Source organism: Lentinula edodes (genome assembly GCF_021015755.1).
Source record: "Lentinula edodes strain Le(Bin) 0899 ss11 chromosome Unknown C8R40scaffold_9, whole genome shotgun sequence".
Lineage (NCBI taxonomy): Eukaryota > Fungi > Basidiomycota > Agaricomycetes > Agaricales > Omphalotaceae > Lentinula > Lentinula edodes.
Window position 1 is genome coordinate 260,238 of NW_025764315.1, and position 14,471 is coordinate 274,708.

Consider the following 14,471-nt stretch of genomic DNA (forward strand, 5'->3'; position numbering starts at 1 on the left):
ATTGATTTTTTTGGCCCTTTGTAGTCACGACTACTGCCACTTATTGTAAGCAGTGCTTGTATTTGACGTCGGAATCCGAATAGAATAAAACCCCAAGCGTGGGGAGGCGTGGGGTCGGAGGGTTGAATCGGTGGAAGGGTTCTTTTCGTCAGAAGTCTTACATAAGAAGGGGGGAAGAATCGGGGCTTGGATTTTTTTTTCCCCGGTTTACATCTCCGCTCCTCCCGCAGTCAGGGCTAATCTCTAATACAGTCAAGGTTTCCTCCCTCCCCCGCTCTGTCTTTTTTGTACCTCCACCCTCGATAACCTGGGTCGAGTATTGAAATTATTTTGGACTTTTGCTGGAAATGGCAGCGACAGAGCAACGAGGAGCGTTCACGGACCCTTGGGGGAGAGAATTTCTTAGTGACGGGACGTTGATCAAAGGGAAGGAAGGGGAGGAGGATGAGGTGGGTGTTTTGCTCAATGCAATGGGTCTGTTGTGTGCTGAATGTTTACACGTAGGCAGCGGAAGATTCAAGCGAGGATCAGCTCTCAGATGACAACGAGGGTCCAGCAAAGAAGGCGGAGCCTGTGTTGTCGACTAGCGGCAAGACGCTACCAAAAATCAAGCTCAAAGTCACACCAAACTTTGACGGGCCCGAGTCGGAGGAGGAAACAGGTGGTGGTGGTGGTTCTGGCAGTGGTGCCGCACGTCGTCCACCACCTTCCGCAACAGCACCGCCTAATCCTACTCTAGGTGGTAAAACAGTACTCACCATAAAGACAAAAGCAAAAGAAGTCCTCAGTATCAGGGTATGGTACATTCTTGTATATCATTATTTTTATTCTTATCCTGAATCTCCAGGATCCTCCTTGCTGGCGGTGCAAAACACTCAACAAACCCTGCGAATCTTCTTCTCTTCGATTCTCATGTACCACATGCTACAAGCGCCACTGGGCGTGTTCGATGAACCCTCCTCCGCCGAGACAGAAAAAAGGCGGCGGCGGTGGTGGAAGCAGCTCCCATCATTCGGCACCGCCGAAAACTAGGTCTTTGCCGGTTTTGGGGACTACTACCGAAGCAGGGATATCTGCGCCTGGCGCCGGAGAGAGTATTAGTTCCGGCCCAGTCACCCGAGGCCGCTCCCCACTTCGTAGTGCGTCGTCAAAGGGTGTGAAACGTCCTAGATCGACTACTCCGCCTCCCGCTGTCGAGGGTGGCGCTGGGGTCACTGTGACTATGCCTCCCAGCGATTCGGGTCCTTCGGGGATATCGGGCGTTTCAGCCCCCCAGAGCAAAAAGACTCGAACGAGCTTGAGGACGATAACTAAACCCCAACCCGAAGCTCAGTCTCAATCTCAATCGCAACGACCTCAATCTCAGCGAAATACATCAAAGGTCAACATAGGAGGAGGAGGAGTTTCAATTACTACTCCCATCACTTCTAATCAAGGTTTCGTTCGACCTATCTCCACCGCAACTCCCGCAATCTCAGCGCAGAGTCAAAACCAGACTTCTAACCTCACTCTCTCAGAAATAAAATCCTTGAAATCTCAAGTCGATAATCTTATCCAGCGGGATGAAAAATCTCAAGCTGTGCTCGACCAGCATTCAGCGATGTTGGATGCCGTGTTGGTCAATATGAGGATGTTGCTTGGAGATAAATTCGTTGACGTTAATGCGAAGGGAGATGGTTCGCGTTCTCCTCCTGTTCAACAGAGGAAAGAGAAGGGTATTGGGGAGGATGGGAACAAAGACGGGAAGGTCTCTGTCAGTGCTGTAGTCCAAGATGTTGATCAGGACGAGCTTGATGAGCTAGACGAGTTGACCCCGATCGAGAAACTTACCCCGACGCCTTCGAATGGAATTGGTGGATCTACTGCTGTGAACGCTACAAGCACCAACGCCATCGCGCTTGCTGCGTCCAAATCTCCTGTCCCGCCACCGTCTGGTCTCATCGGCCCTGCAGTTACTGGATCTTATGAACCTCAGCGCGTTGACCCCCCTCCCCGTCTCATCTCTGTACCTTCAGGTCGAGTTCCGGTACAAGCTCCAGTGCCCATAATAGCTGCGGTTCCAGCACCAATCCCAATCAGGGATACAATACGTGATGTTCCTAGGGACTCATCTCGGGATAATGCCGCTCATATCGCTGCTTCCGTCCCCTCTCCGCATTTCACCCAGATCAACAACGGTATCCACACCGACAAGCTGAAACTGAAAGCCAAAGCCAAGAATCCATATCCGAATATCTCTCCAGTTCTTTCTGCACCTGTTATTTCTTCTACTGCTTCCCATGTTGCACACCCACCACCACCACCCAGAGATAATCCCCCTCGAGCCATAATCAGCTCTGCGCGAATGGTCAATCCGCCACCGAATATCCCTGCGATATCTACTCTTCCCGCGATATCCACTCTCCCTGCGCCTGCTGCGCCTTTATCCCCTGCTTCAACGACTTCTGCGGTTGATGATGAAGAGGGAGTAGACAAAGCGGATGGAGTAGATGGAATAGATAGAGGATATATAGCGGATGCTTCGCATGGTCCGACGCCTGTTGTTACACCGGCCCTGATTCCTCGTGGTACTAATAGGGAGCATCGTTCAAGGTCTCCACCGCGCAGGTCTAGGTCTCCGTTACCTGGCCGTGCGGTTCGTGGGGTACACAATTCTTTTTTTACATCTCGTCACCCTCTTGCATCCCATGGATCTCATGTGTCCCATCGTTCATCACATGCCTCGCGTCCGTCTTATAAACCTCTTGCATCACATGCTCCCCGACGTCTTTCGCGCTCTCCTCCTCCTCCTTCACATATCCGAAGACCTACTTCCCTCTCGCGGTCCCCCACTCCTCCGCATATACGGTATGGATACCCGGATCCGTATCGTGCACAACAACCACAACAACCTAATGACGCCCAACCATCCACCCAACGACACCACGTGTACTCTCCCCTTCCTCGTTCCCGTTCTCGGTCTCCTTATTCCCGCTCCCCACCTCCATATGCACATTCCTCTCTCTCAGCTCATCCACCAAACCCCTCATCTCGTCCGTCTCAACCTCCCCGCCCACTCCACGCGCGTGACAATACTGATATGCACATCGATAGTCTCGTGGAACCATATCCTGATTATGTTTATACCGAGACCCGTGACTCCCGCGACCACGTTGACCACGATGAAGACCGTCCCGGGCGCTCCTCGCGTCCACGTACTAGTTCCCCCAAGGATGTGCAGGAAAGCAGGTTGGAAGATACAGAGGATATACGTGATCTGAATGGAGCTTCTGATGAGCGGTTGGGTCGAGGAGGAGGAGAAGGGGGAGGAGGAAAGCCGGACAGAGGCAATTCTACGGGCAGAGGAGATGAGGTAGATGGAGCAGACGCAGCGGACGGCGGTGATATGGAGTTAGAGTACCCGTCTGATGATATTAGGGATACGAGCATTGTACGTGACACAAGGGACACCAGGGACGCAGGTGATGCGGAACACCCAGAGGACGATGAAGATATGTATTATCCGGAAGAGGTGAGGTATTCGTCTTCGAGATGAAAGCCTGAAAGCCGCCGGTGCTGGAAGGAGCTGGGGGAGATAGGTATAAGGGGTCCGGATGCAAGGGGGTTTAAAAAAAACATCGATCGGAGGAGCTGGTGCAGGGGGTTAGAGTCTGGATGTACGGGTAGGCTCCTTGGGATGGATAAACACTGTCCCTCATGGTTATAAAACTCTTTCCCCCATACTCGTTGACCTCCCCCTTTCACTGGCAAACGATGGATCCGATGTTATTGTTGTAGTAGTGAATATCCTCCCCTTCGAACATTTCTCGTTCTATTTGCTTTACACCTTCCACACCTCACTCATCCTTTATTCCATACAAATACATCCCTCATGTCCTCTATATATCTCCTCCTCATTTCCACTTATCTCCTTCCGTCCGTTTCCCAGACCTAACAACCTCCCTGAACCTCTGCTCAAAGGTAAAAAAAGGTCATAAATTCTAAATTCGTTACTATCTATTTTTTTCTTTGCCTATTTCTTTCTTTCTTTCTTTTTTGCTAAATTTATTGCTTACTTGTTATCAAAGATATCTTGTCATAAAAATTGTACCTTGCTATCTCGTTATCTCATTACAACCCACCCCGTTTTTTCAGTCCTGCCCGTTTCTCTGATACTTATATAGCTTCTTCTCCCGCTATGGGTTCATCTCGTTCGTCATCATTGTGCTGCTTTTGCGCTGTTAATGATGTTATTTGAATCATCTATAAGTATAGCTTTCTTCCTCGTCTTCTCCTCCTGCCTCCCTTTTCTTCTTCTTCATCACTTGTGCCAAAGTTTCTTAATTTTTTTCTTGGACATGGGTTGTGTTCTCTACATAACAACCTTCTTATTTTCTTCGTTTCTTCTTGATGATATAGTTTGGGCTTTGGTTCTCTCTTCCCCTCTTCCCTCCCCCCTTCTCAATCACGTCATTTTGAATTTTGCAGCCGATTCTTTTTTAGTATTCACAAAGAAAGAAGATGTGAAAGGATGTCGTCCCGCATGGTACAGTGTAAATGCTAGATATAAATATTGCGTATGTCACTTAAATGTCGAAAATTCCCAATCCAAATCGGTGGCGGAGGTACTACATAAGCGCTCTGCGCGTCCTATAAATAAGCGCCTCCGTCTTTGTCTTTCCTCTTTCGCAGAAGCATCCATCACAGATTTATTCTGCAAAATGGCTTGGGACAGTTCTCGATCACCCTACGCTCAGATATTAAACACGAATCATTTGCCATCCCATGCACAAAGAAAAGAAATAGAGACCTTTCTGTCTGAACCTCAGCAGGAGCTCTCTCGATTAGAAACCGAAATTTCACGCGTTCAAGTCATACTGGACGACCTTCAATCCCGACGAGCTGAAGTAAAGAACTATGTCGAGACACATCGTGGTCTGCTTGCCCCAATTCGTAGGTTGCCAGTAGAAGTTCTCACTGAAATCTTTGTCCTCTGTCTTTCCGCGGAAAGATATCCAGTGCGAAGTTTGAGGGAGGCGCCGCTCCTCCTGACGATGATCTGTCGGCATTGGAGAGAGGTTACACTCAAATCACCCTCACTCTGGAATTCGTTGCATATTTATCTTCCTCAGGATTTGACAAAGGAAGCTATTACACTCCGGGAGCGAGGTGTGAATCAGTGGCTAACACGATCCGGTTCACTTCCGCTCTCTTTATCCCTGTGCATCAGTGCATCCAGAATTCACCATGAAATAGAAAGTCTAGACGTCGACAGAAAATACTCCCCTTTGTTAGAAATGTTGATGTTATTCAACCTTCGAGTTGCAGAGCTCACGTTAAACCTCGATCCCCCAGTCTTTCCTCTACTTCAAAAATTTCTTCCTCGGAATTTTCCCAATCTACGCTCTCTTTCTCTACATCCTAGCGGTTTTTCTTACACGGACAGACATGATCCTTTTGCTCGTCAATGTGCTTCCCTATTACCCGGGATGTTGTCGCTTCAAAAACTCAGTATCGCTGGAACTTGGGACCAACCTCGTTTGCTTGACTGTATTTGGGCAAATTTGACCGACCTTACTTTACATTCATCGACCGATGATTGCTTGGACTCGGACGATGTTCACCGTGTTCTCGGAAACACCACAAGACTGGAATCCTGTCATTTCAGTGTGACGCTGAAATCAGCGCGCGCGGCCTCACGAACCAGTCTACAACTTAACTGCCTACGCTCCCTGCGGATCGATTTAGACGTCGGCGACGAGGAGGAAATTCTATTTGATGAAGCGTTGAATCAATTATTTCATCCCATGATCTGTCCCTCTTTGGCGTCGCTCTATATTCACTGGCGGGAAATAATGGACTGGTCACTTACTGGCTCTGACGACGAGGAAATCCCATTCGCTGGGTTGTTGCCATCGCTGAGCACCCTGCACCTTAGGTTTCCGATGGATTGCGATATGTTGACGCAGTGCCTGGTACTTGCTCCAAACCTCACTGTTCTTGAGATTATTGATGTTGGGTATGGCCTCGTGGACGAGAGACAGCATATTGTTGACGATTCTCATCTCAGTAATCTTTGTCCACATTCTCCCCCTGAGATTGGGTTGTGTCCCAATCTCCAAACCTTCAGACTAGTACAGGTTTTTACTAATCGCGGTGACCTTGATACGACAGGAGGTGGCGTATCGGACAAAGGACTGGTAGATTTCTTGGAACATAAATGTAAAGATAATCTTCCGGGGAAGAGCTCGAGGCTTGAATCTTGTGACGTGCTCGTTCTTCAACCGTTCTCAGATCATGCCGTGGACAAAATGAGAATGCTGCCGCAAAATGGAATGAGGTTATGCATACGTTACTGCAAAGCCGTTGAAGACGGTGGACTACATGATGATGCAGCAGGCGGTATGGACTATCTTCCAGACATGTCGACGGACTGGGAGGCATGTGTCAAGTATGAGCTCGAGGATGAGGAAGTTGTTCTAAGATCTACATTGACTACTATCATCTAATTGTGCTACTTGAGTATAAAATACATCGCAATTGATCACAATGCAGAGGTAATCGTTATAAGACGTTGTATAGGCTATTAAGTATTTTTCTTCGAGCGTTGTCGCTTTCCGCGATGGAGTTGTATTCTTTGAATACCTTGTGTATACATATGTATGGCATACGATAGCAGCTCACAGCAGCTAGTACATTCTTCCCTCAGCACAGTTTGCTCCAATCCTACTTCCTTATATACTCACTGGCCATCATGATCGTGCTTTTGCATCGTTCAATTTGGAATTGTGAACTAGGGCTTGACCGATCTTAGTCCTGTTTATTCCAATAAAATCGAGGACTAGTATGCAGGACTTTTTTTTTGCATGCCCACTTGTATTGGTGGCAATCAGGATATCTTTCCTTTTGTAAAATATAAATATGATCGTCTACGTACCGAAGACTATGTAAATATTATAGACAGAAGCATGTGTGTCTTCCAGAGACTGCTTTCCAGCAGCCAGTACCGTTGCTCTAGCAAATTTACAGATTTTTCAGATTGGCATGATAACCGCATTGCTCAAGTTACGACAAATACAATCTGGATTGTATTATGATATATATTCTGCTTTCAGCAAGTTTGATCCAATCCTGTTTCCATACATTCCTCTGACCTGAGTAATTTCTTCCACGATCGTGCTATCACACCGCTAGACGGCGGGTCAGCCGGAGCACTCACTCGGACAGCTCTCTACAGCTCTCCACTTCCTACCTGACTCTATTTCATTCAACTCCCTTTTATGATTTGCTTTGTGACCACCGATAACAATCGTTGGTGATCCAAACCTCAACCTCCTCCCATCCACCATCATCTTCCCATGGAAAGATAACACCGGCACTAGCTGAAGCTCATACCGGTTCGAGGATACATGTTCCCCAGTTCGTTCGTCTGCCTTGACCCTGACGATCATTTTAGGCACTGTAAAGGTATTCCAAGTTTGGGCCCAGACTTTCAGCTTCCGCACTGAGCTGGGCAATGCGCCAAACAAAGCTTTCTTGGACATGCTAGGTTGTTGCGATTGAGTGGAAATTTCAACAGAAGAGGTAGCCTCTAGGATCCTCTTCGAATCGAGAGTCGAATGATCGATATGCCGGCGATGGACTTGGTACGAAGCATGCTGTAAGATATCCACTCGTTTACTGATGGAAGTACTCCATGGAAACAAACAAACGACAAGTACAATGTTTTCGAGCAAGGGAGCAGTGAATTTGAGAGGTCCAGAAGATTGTCCAATGTCATGATGATTACTGTGATCAGCTGTGTGGCCAATTCGGCCATGGTCTTCGTCCAGCGCAATTTTGAGAGCTGTATCCCTTAACTTTTCGCGGTCTCCGATTTTAAAGACCTTCCATATCTCAAGCTGTTTGAGCTGGCATCGGCCTGCGGTAGAGATTTGGGCAGTGTCATTACGGCGAAGTATTGAAGGAATATCGCGCTAAGTAAGCCGAAACCAAGTCAGTGATGATAACAATAATGAACCTAAACAAGGCGATACGTACCCAATATATCGTCTCCTTTGATTTCGTTGAAAGCAACAATTTCAGGCTCTCTAACTTAGGCGGACAAGACTCATATAACTCCCTCAATAATTTCCTTTGATCAGCCAAGGTCGGTTTCTTCAACTTCCCCTCGTCCTCCTCTTGTACTGAATACGTGCGCGAAAAATCAACCCACACTCCGAACCTTTTCAAATTTGGCAGTTCTCTCAAGAGTTCTCCGAACAATGGCAGCCAATCCGGACGATATCCTTCATCTGTGAACATGAGCTCCTGGAGTACGTGATATTGTATGGACTCAGTTGTTAGAAAACCCAATCCGTGAGATACAAGAGCCAGTTTGAAGTTTTCAGCCTGAGGTAAATCACTGTGAGGAGCGTCGGCGACACTAGATTGAGCGCTTTCCTCGCTATCATCCTGATCATCAATTGTCCCATACGTAGCAGCGTCGAACCGATGATACGACAGATTTTTCAAGCCGTATTTATGCTGTTCAAAGAACTCACTGAATGGCAGTTGTTTTTCGCGACGACTGATCATGAAGTCGTCGGAATGAGATACAGAGACAGTATCGAGCGATAAGGACTCGAGGTTTTGCCATCGCGCGCGCATCATAGGGCGAATATCAAGTCTGCGATTGCCACATAGGGTTGCACCGATGTCCCCGACAACCAAAGATCGAAGATGAGGAGAACGGTCAACGATCATGGTCCAAAGTGCAGGAGGTAGCTGGTCTCCAAAGGGGAAAAGGTCAGGGTTTGGAACGTCTTCAGTCAAAGGTGAGTGTGACAGGAACGATGTCAAGGAGATGGAGGATGCTTACCGTACCGTCCACCGTGGAGTTCAGTTGTGAGTGAGAAACTTTGGAGACCTGAAAATGCGAACAGCTGAGAACGAAGAAAATCAGCGAAACACGCGCGCGCGCAAGTTTCGATAGTATCACCTCGCTATCAAAATCAAACTGTTCACAACCAAGATTCGTTCCAATTTCTTTCAATAGTGGACACCCAGCCCTTAAAGCAGCCCATAGATCGCTTTCGGGGATCTCAAGGCCATCCCATACGAATTTCCGCAAGTGTGGCAAATTTGGAGCCAGCCGCTGCAGCACAAGAGCAAGTTCTCGTTCTTTCAAGAGACGCTTTTTCGATGTCATTCGGAGGTAGTTTGGCCTAAGGATCAGTTGGTGCACTAAACGTGCTTGTGCAGGGCGGATTAAAAGGTGTTGAATGAGTGTATTTGCGCGTTTGAAGTCTCGTACTTCAATCTCATGATAAAGGAACGAGGAAACGCAAGCATAGATATGTTTTGACTAGAGGTATACGGTTTGAGACACGGTTTGAGCTAATGGCAAGTCAATTAAGCAACTCACCGTCAACGCAAAGTTCAAGATCTCGGTTGCGTTCCGGGGTGGAATACAAGAAGCAATTTCCCTAAAGATATCGGTAGGAAGGGGAAGTTCAGTTAGTCTTGACTGAAGCATTTATAGAGGGTAGGGTTATATATATTGTATTCGAAGCGTCGGTGTCGAGGAGGCTGTAAGGAAATAAGTTAACAACTTGTAGGTTGAAGCAGGTTGATGATTGATTCCGACGATTGATTCGTACGGCTTTTATAATAGCAAACTAATTGTTATCACTTTAACAATTAGAGTGATAAATACACAAAAAGGATACGCATTGAATGAAATGACCGAGAAAAGAACAAAGACACGTTCCTGTGGCGACGAATGATCTTTGGATGGCCTTGCAATGATTCTCACTTGTCGGACCGGACACAGGCGCTTTCGCTGACTTTGACAAGGCTCGTCGAAATCTCTATAGACAAATTCACGGTAATCCCTGGTAATCCCTCCTTGTTAACCTCGGGTAAATTTCAATTATTGATCTTATTCAGACCCACTCGTCGTCGTCAGAAAGTGCACTAGTACTCGTCGTCTGATTATTTTCAATGGCTCAAACAAAAGGTAAATCAGACCAGACTACCTATGTAGAAACTTGCGTGATAATATCATCTAGATGTCTCATGTCTGCCAATCCCAGAGGACGCCGAATCCATCACGATGCATTTATGCGCCAAGTGTGACGATTCCTTACACTTAAACGTTCCCAAATTCGATAACAACGAGATCATGCTCTATCTGCGCTCAGGGTATCTCCCTACTACCTCAGAAAGTGCAGTATACTCCAGCAATCTGTCTGATATCCAATCGGGAATCAGACTCTGCGAGGAAGCGCTTTATCATCTCCGTGATCTATCTAGAGTTATAGATGAACACCAGATGAGTTTGTACGAAAAAGCCGACCAAATTCGCGGTGTAATATCCCCGATTCGAAAGCTGCCTCGCGAAATTCTCACCGAAATCTTTCAATACGTCTGTTGTGATCCTGAAATTGGTGTCAACTACTTGGATGGTCATGAAAGCCTTCCAACTCTTGAGCTCAGCCGCGTGTGTTTTCAGTGGCACGATCTGGTGAAATCCACACCTATGTTATGGACTTCATTTGGATCATCTGTCTGTAAGATCGTCGACCCAGATGTTCGCCCTATGTTCAAATTCTTTCTTGAACGCTCTTACCCTTATCCTATCGACTTCAAAATCAGCGATCCTAGCCCGGATTACTTTCCTTGGCATTCTTTTTCTACTCCTTTGAATGAAAACAGATGTCACGAACGTTGGCGCCATATTTTTCTGCGTAGCCAGAAACAATTTGTTGAACTCCTCTTGCAACCATTGTTGCAGCATCAATTCAGTCTCTCCAGTTTGGTTTCTTTGACCATTAATTGCGAAGCTGGTAGCTTCCTGGATTTTCCTATTCCTTGTCCCAACCTTGAAGCTTTAATTCTCGAAAAGGTTCACCTCAATCTCCGATTTCCTCGACCGACGATCACATACCTCAATTTCATGAATATCAACAGTGATTGGGCCTTGCAGGTGATTAAATATTGTCCAAATGTTCGTGAATTTGTGACAGAGGAACTCTGGAATATTGTCATTGATGGCAGTGAAGGAATGGAAATGGAAATAAAACCCGGAAATGTTACCAGCCCCAATCTATGTAGATTGAGCCTGGGATATGGACAAATGACAATACGCCACTCGGAGATGTCGTTTATTCAGAATTTGGTTGTCCCAGCTCTCACACATCTCGAACTGACAGATCATTCTTATCACCCCCGTGTAGTCAATGTTGAACATTTGTGCATGATGCTCGAACAGAGTCATAGTAGCCTGACCCACCTCACTATTCGGAGTATTTTGGCTGAAGGACCTAACGAGTTGGTCCACCTGCTTCAATGCGTGTCTTCTGTGACATCACTTGAACTCGAGGACCACTATCTGATTGATGATGCTCATACTATTCGTCATGTGTTGATTCTCCTTGTTGTTCCCCGGCATAGTCGGGAACAAGAATTGTGTGTGGGTGATGGCAATGAAGATACTCCGTGTCAGAGCGATGGAGATAGTGATTGCGATCCCAAACCTCAAGTATTGGATTATTACAAAACTCCAGGAGAACAATGCTTACTGCCTAGGTTGAAAGATTTCAGCCTAACTATTCGACCTCATCGTAAAACCCTGAGGACCCTGCTGAAAGTCGTACACTCAAGATGGATACGTCCAGAAACTGCTAGCTCTAGCTATAGTGTAAATCATCAGTCTGTAATTCCTGATACTATACAGATGTGTGTTTGTTTGAAGAAGTTGCGTGTAAAAAGCACACTGGTAACTAGACTTCCAGCCCAAGTACTCACTGAACGGTTTCATGGACTGCAGAAGGATTTGGAAGAGTTCAACTTCCGTTGGGTGATTGGCTCACAATATTTTTCATTCAAGTGAGCACAACGAGTGGGCTGTTACAGGTCGGATGACTTAGCTCTATTTCTTGAGCTTTCGAGGCCGCCTCACCCTCTTGAAGTGATTTTCCCATCGCCATTGACAGTCACTACATGCAATTTCCAACAAGTTCCCAACAAGTTTTGCCCAATTATTACAGATACAAAGTGTGAGATACTACCAACCTAACATATCCCTCATATACATACAAACTACACAACATCCCCAAAAAAAAACCATCGCGCCTGCGCCTACCATATCCCTTACCCATCACCGATTTGGCCTCAGAGCACTGATATCGGACAGATCTAAAGGAGGTGGACGGCTGGCACTCATGCTGTTCCCTATCGAGATTGAGCCAGAACGGATGCGGGGTCCAGAAGGCTTCGAACGCGAGTTATTTGACACATCCGGGATTGCTTCAATATCAAGTGTTACAGAAGTCGGAATCGTCTTGGGAGTTATCCGGTGTGAGCGTCTTGATGCTTGTGTCATGATATCAGGGCGCGGCCAATCCCCTAGAGGCGGTGGTGATGATCCCTGTGGGTACGGAGAAGGGCCATCGCCGGGAACAGCGGAGGATCGGTTTGTGGAGAAAGTAGACGAGCGTTGTGGATCTGGTGGTAGAGATGAACGCAAGTAGTCTGGGTACAAGTTTCTTGGTCCTGCACCTGCAGCAGTCGGCATACGCTGTAGGTTTGACTCCTGCTGCGATTGTCGAGCCGACCTGGCAGGAAATTGGAAATGTTCTATCTGATAATCCGGACTTAGTCCAGAACGATAGGCATAGGGCATTATAGCTGCCACAGTGTTATTGATAGGTCTTTGCGGCCGTGGTGCGGCTATAGACGGAATAGACGGTGGCTTGACGAATCGTTTAAGGGACGACATGCGGGGCATAGGAGAGGAAGGCGGCGACCGTAGCCTGGTGCTGTTGTTACTACGATCATAGGTGGATAGGTCGTAGATGCTATATCGCCATAACGTAGGATCGCTTCCGGAATAGACGAAGACAGTTATGAAGATGGTGAGAAAGTAGGCGAATACTGTTGAATTATTAGAGTGATTTAAGTCACCTTGCAGCGCGCACTCACACAAAGTGGTGATAAGCCAAGTAAAGCCTTGAAGTACCTTAGTCGACGTGCAAGCCTCGCTGGGGAGTTTATGCGTGTCTGATTACAAATTAGCTGATCAAGATGGAGAGATAAAACCAGCATCCAAGCCATACTTTTACACATTTGGGACGGTAGAAGAGCAGTTATCACGGATGCGGCACCTGATGGATACCATGTTAGGGTTGTTTCTGATAAGTTTTTATCGAAAATCATACTGATGTTCAGCAAGAAAAAGAGCCCAGACCAAAGGCAATCGAACCATATCCGAGTCGTGAAAACATTTGTACGACCTACTTCAGCAAAGATGCTGTGAACATATGAGCACGATATTGCGGATAGATGTGCTTGAATACACACATCGTAAATACTCCTACAAGCGAGAATGCCCCTACGAAGATCCCAAAGCTGTCTACTTGGATAACTTGATCCAGAGCTGAGTGCGAAAAAGAGGTCGGCGTTAAAGCGCTGGAAGACAAAAGAGAAACACACGTTTAGAGGACGATTGAGCAAAACCCAGATTCCACACCGATACACTGGCAATCACAGCGCTGCAGGTGACGGATGTAGCTGGCAGTATGATATCTATCCTTCAGTAAATCCCACGTTGAGAATCACTGGACGTACCGAAAACAATATAACGCAACCAGACAAAGAAATTGGGCATGTTATATGCGCTATTGGCATATGAAGATATTGTGTTAAAGAGTGTGTTGGGGTTGAGAAGACGTTTGACCGTTCGACGGTGGTGAGGCTCAAGCAAGGAATGGAAGCAGAAGAGGAAATAAAGTCCCTCGCTGGATCATTCGAATCTTGTTTCACATCCAGGAACACAGAGGTACATCGGGCGTTTCGGCTTACCGATTCCGAGTTTACTTATCCGGAATTTGAACAAATTCATTCCGCTTCTTACCACAGCCAGTCTATGTTCGACAACCAGTACAATCTACTGTATCTCTTCATTTCCACGTCTAGATAACCTGTCGAAGCTATTCGTATGCACAGTGCACACGACAGCACAAGCTGGGACAGGAATTACGATGCAGCATCGTTCAACCTTCAAGCGACCATGGCCCCTTCATTTCCTTCGTCTACATTACCTACATTATACATATTACAGCGTGTTCGGAAAATGATGACAGACGCGATTTTTTTTTCGCTCAAAAAAATAAAATAAAATAAAAAGGTACTCGAGCTTATGCGTCGGATACTGCACATTTGTATGAGATTTTTACCTGATCAGTCAGGGAAAGATGCAGCAGGGCATCTGCAATGATAGCACAAAGGTCCAGGAGGGGTGTGGGGTGTCTGGAACTACTTCAGCTCATCCTAGGGATTATTTCTGGAGCTTTAGGAACAACCTCTACTTGTATATAGCCATTAGGTATGGGATGATTTTCAATAGCAATCAGCACAACATCAAGTGCTTTCTCGTTTGGGCAAATTTTCTTCGGTAGCCGACGCGTACCTTTTGATTTTATTTTATTTTATGGGCTGATAAAAGTTTC

The 14,471-nt window shown here is 46.6% G+C and overlaps 5 protein-coding genes across 5 annotated transcripts; 3 read left to right on the forward strand and 2 right to left on the reverse strand.

Moving 5' to 3' along the window:
- Positions 1–347: 347 nt before the first annotated feature.
- Positions 348–3,535, forward strand: C8R40DRAFT_1168246 (uncharacterized protein; the record flags this gene model as incomplete). Its single annotated transcript, XM_046231152.1, has 3 exons — positions 348–449; positions 505–795; positions 848–3,535. The coding sequence occupies 3 exons, from the start codon at positions 348–350 to the stop codon at positions 3,533–3,535; spliced, it is 3,081 nt and encodes a 1,026-aa protein (XP_046088614.1).
- Positions 3,536–4,586: 1,051 nt separating this feature from the next.
- C8R40DRAFT_1094152 (uncharacterized protein) lies at positions 4,587–6,982 on the forward strand. The gene has a single exon (XM_046227640.1). It carries the CDS (start codon positions 4,701–4,703, stop codon positions 6,486–6,488), a length of 1,788 nt encoding a protein of 595 aa, XP_046088615.1. The 5' UTR covers positions 4,587–4,700; the 3' UTR covers positions 6,489–6,982.
- A 1-nt stretch (position 6,983) lies between these two features.
- On the reverse strand, positions 6,984–9,767 carry C8R40DRAFT_1094156 (uncharacterized protein). Its single transcript, XM_046227641.1, has 6 exons — positions 9,386–9,767; positions 8,960–9,325; positions 8,840–8,903; positions 8,020–8,783; positions 7,437–7,955; positions 6,984–7,377 (listed from the first exon to the last, which is right to left on the reverse strand). Exons 1-6 carry the CDS (start codon positions 9,494–9,496, stop codon positions 7,369–7,371), a joined length of 1,833 nt encoding a protein of 610 aa, XP_046088616.1. The 5' UTR covers positions 9,497–9,767; the 3' UTR covers positions 6,984–7,368.
- On the forward strand, positions 9,736–11,297 carry C8R40DRAFT_900483 (uncharacterized protein). Its single transcript, XM_046236622.1, has 4 exons — positions 9,736–9,847; positions 9,910–9,979; positions 10,032–10,948; positions 11,199–11,297. The coding sequence occupies exons 2-4, from the start codon at positions 9,964–9,966 to the stop codon at positions 11,220–11,222; spliced, it is 957 nt and encodes a 318-aa protein (XP_046088617.1). The 5' UTR covers positions 9,736–9,847; positions 9,910–9,963; the 3' UTR covers positions 11,223–11,297.
- A 653-nt stretch (positions 11,298–11,950) lies between these two features.
- Positions 11,951–13,876, reverse strand: C8R40DRAFT_1094159 (uncharacterized protein). Its single transcript, XM_046227642.1, has 7 exons — positions 13,591–13,876; positions 13,456–13,533; positions 13,324–13,399; positions 13,182–13,273; positions 13,080–13,127; positions 12,946–13,023; positions 11,951–12,897 (listed from the first exon to the last, which is right to left on the reverse strand). The coding sequence occupies exons 1-7, from the start codon at positions 13,628–13,630 to the stop codon at positions 12,122–12,124; spliced, it is 1,188 nt and encodes a 395-aa protein (XP_046088618.1). The 5' UTR covers positions 13,631–13,876; the 3' UTR covers positions 11,951–12,121.
- Between the last annotated feature and the right edge of the window lie 595 nt (positions 13,877–14,471).

Bases quoted from the DNA above. Each gene is read 5' to 3' on its own strand.
- C8R40DRAFT_1094152 (XM_046227640.1), top strand. From the start codon at position 4,701: ATGGCTTGGGACAGTTCTCGATCACCCTACGCTCAGATATTAAACACG.
- C8R40DRAFT_1094156 (XM_046227641.1), bottom strand. From the start codon at position 9,496: ATGCTTCAGTCAAGACTAACTGAACTTCCCCTTCCTACCGATATCTTT. The intron at 9,326-9,385 runs GTGAGTTGCTTA...GTATACCTCTAG, and splicing joins TCTTGAACTTTGCGTTGACG to TCAAAACATATCTATGCTTG. The intron at 8,904-8,959 runs GTGATACTATCG...CTTCGTTCTCAG, and splicing joins AGTTTGATTTTGATAGCGAG to CTGTTCGCATTTTCAGGTCT.
- C8R40DRAFT_900483 (XM_046236622.1), top strand. The intron at 10,949-11,198 runs GTGATTAAATAT...ACCCCCGTGTAG, and splicing joins ACAGTGATTGGGCCTTGCAG to TCAATGTTGAACATTTGTGC.
- C8R40DRAFT_1094159 (XM_046227642.1), bottom strand. From the start codon at position 13,630: ATGCCCAATTTCTTTGTCTGGTTGCGTTATATTGTTTTCG. The intron at 13,024-13,079 runs GTATGGCTTGGA...ATTTGTAATCAG, and splicing joins ACCGTCCCAAATGTGTAAAA to ACACGCATAAACTCCCCAGC. The intron at 12,898-12,945 runs GTGAGTGCGCGC...ATAATTCAACAG, and splicing joins TTGGCTTATCACCACTTTGT to TATTCGCCTACTTTCTCACC.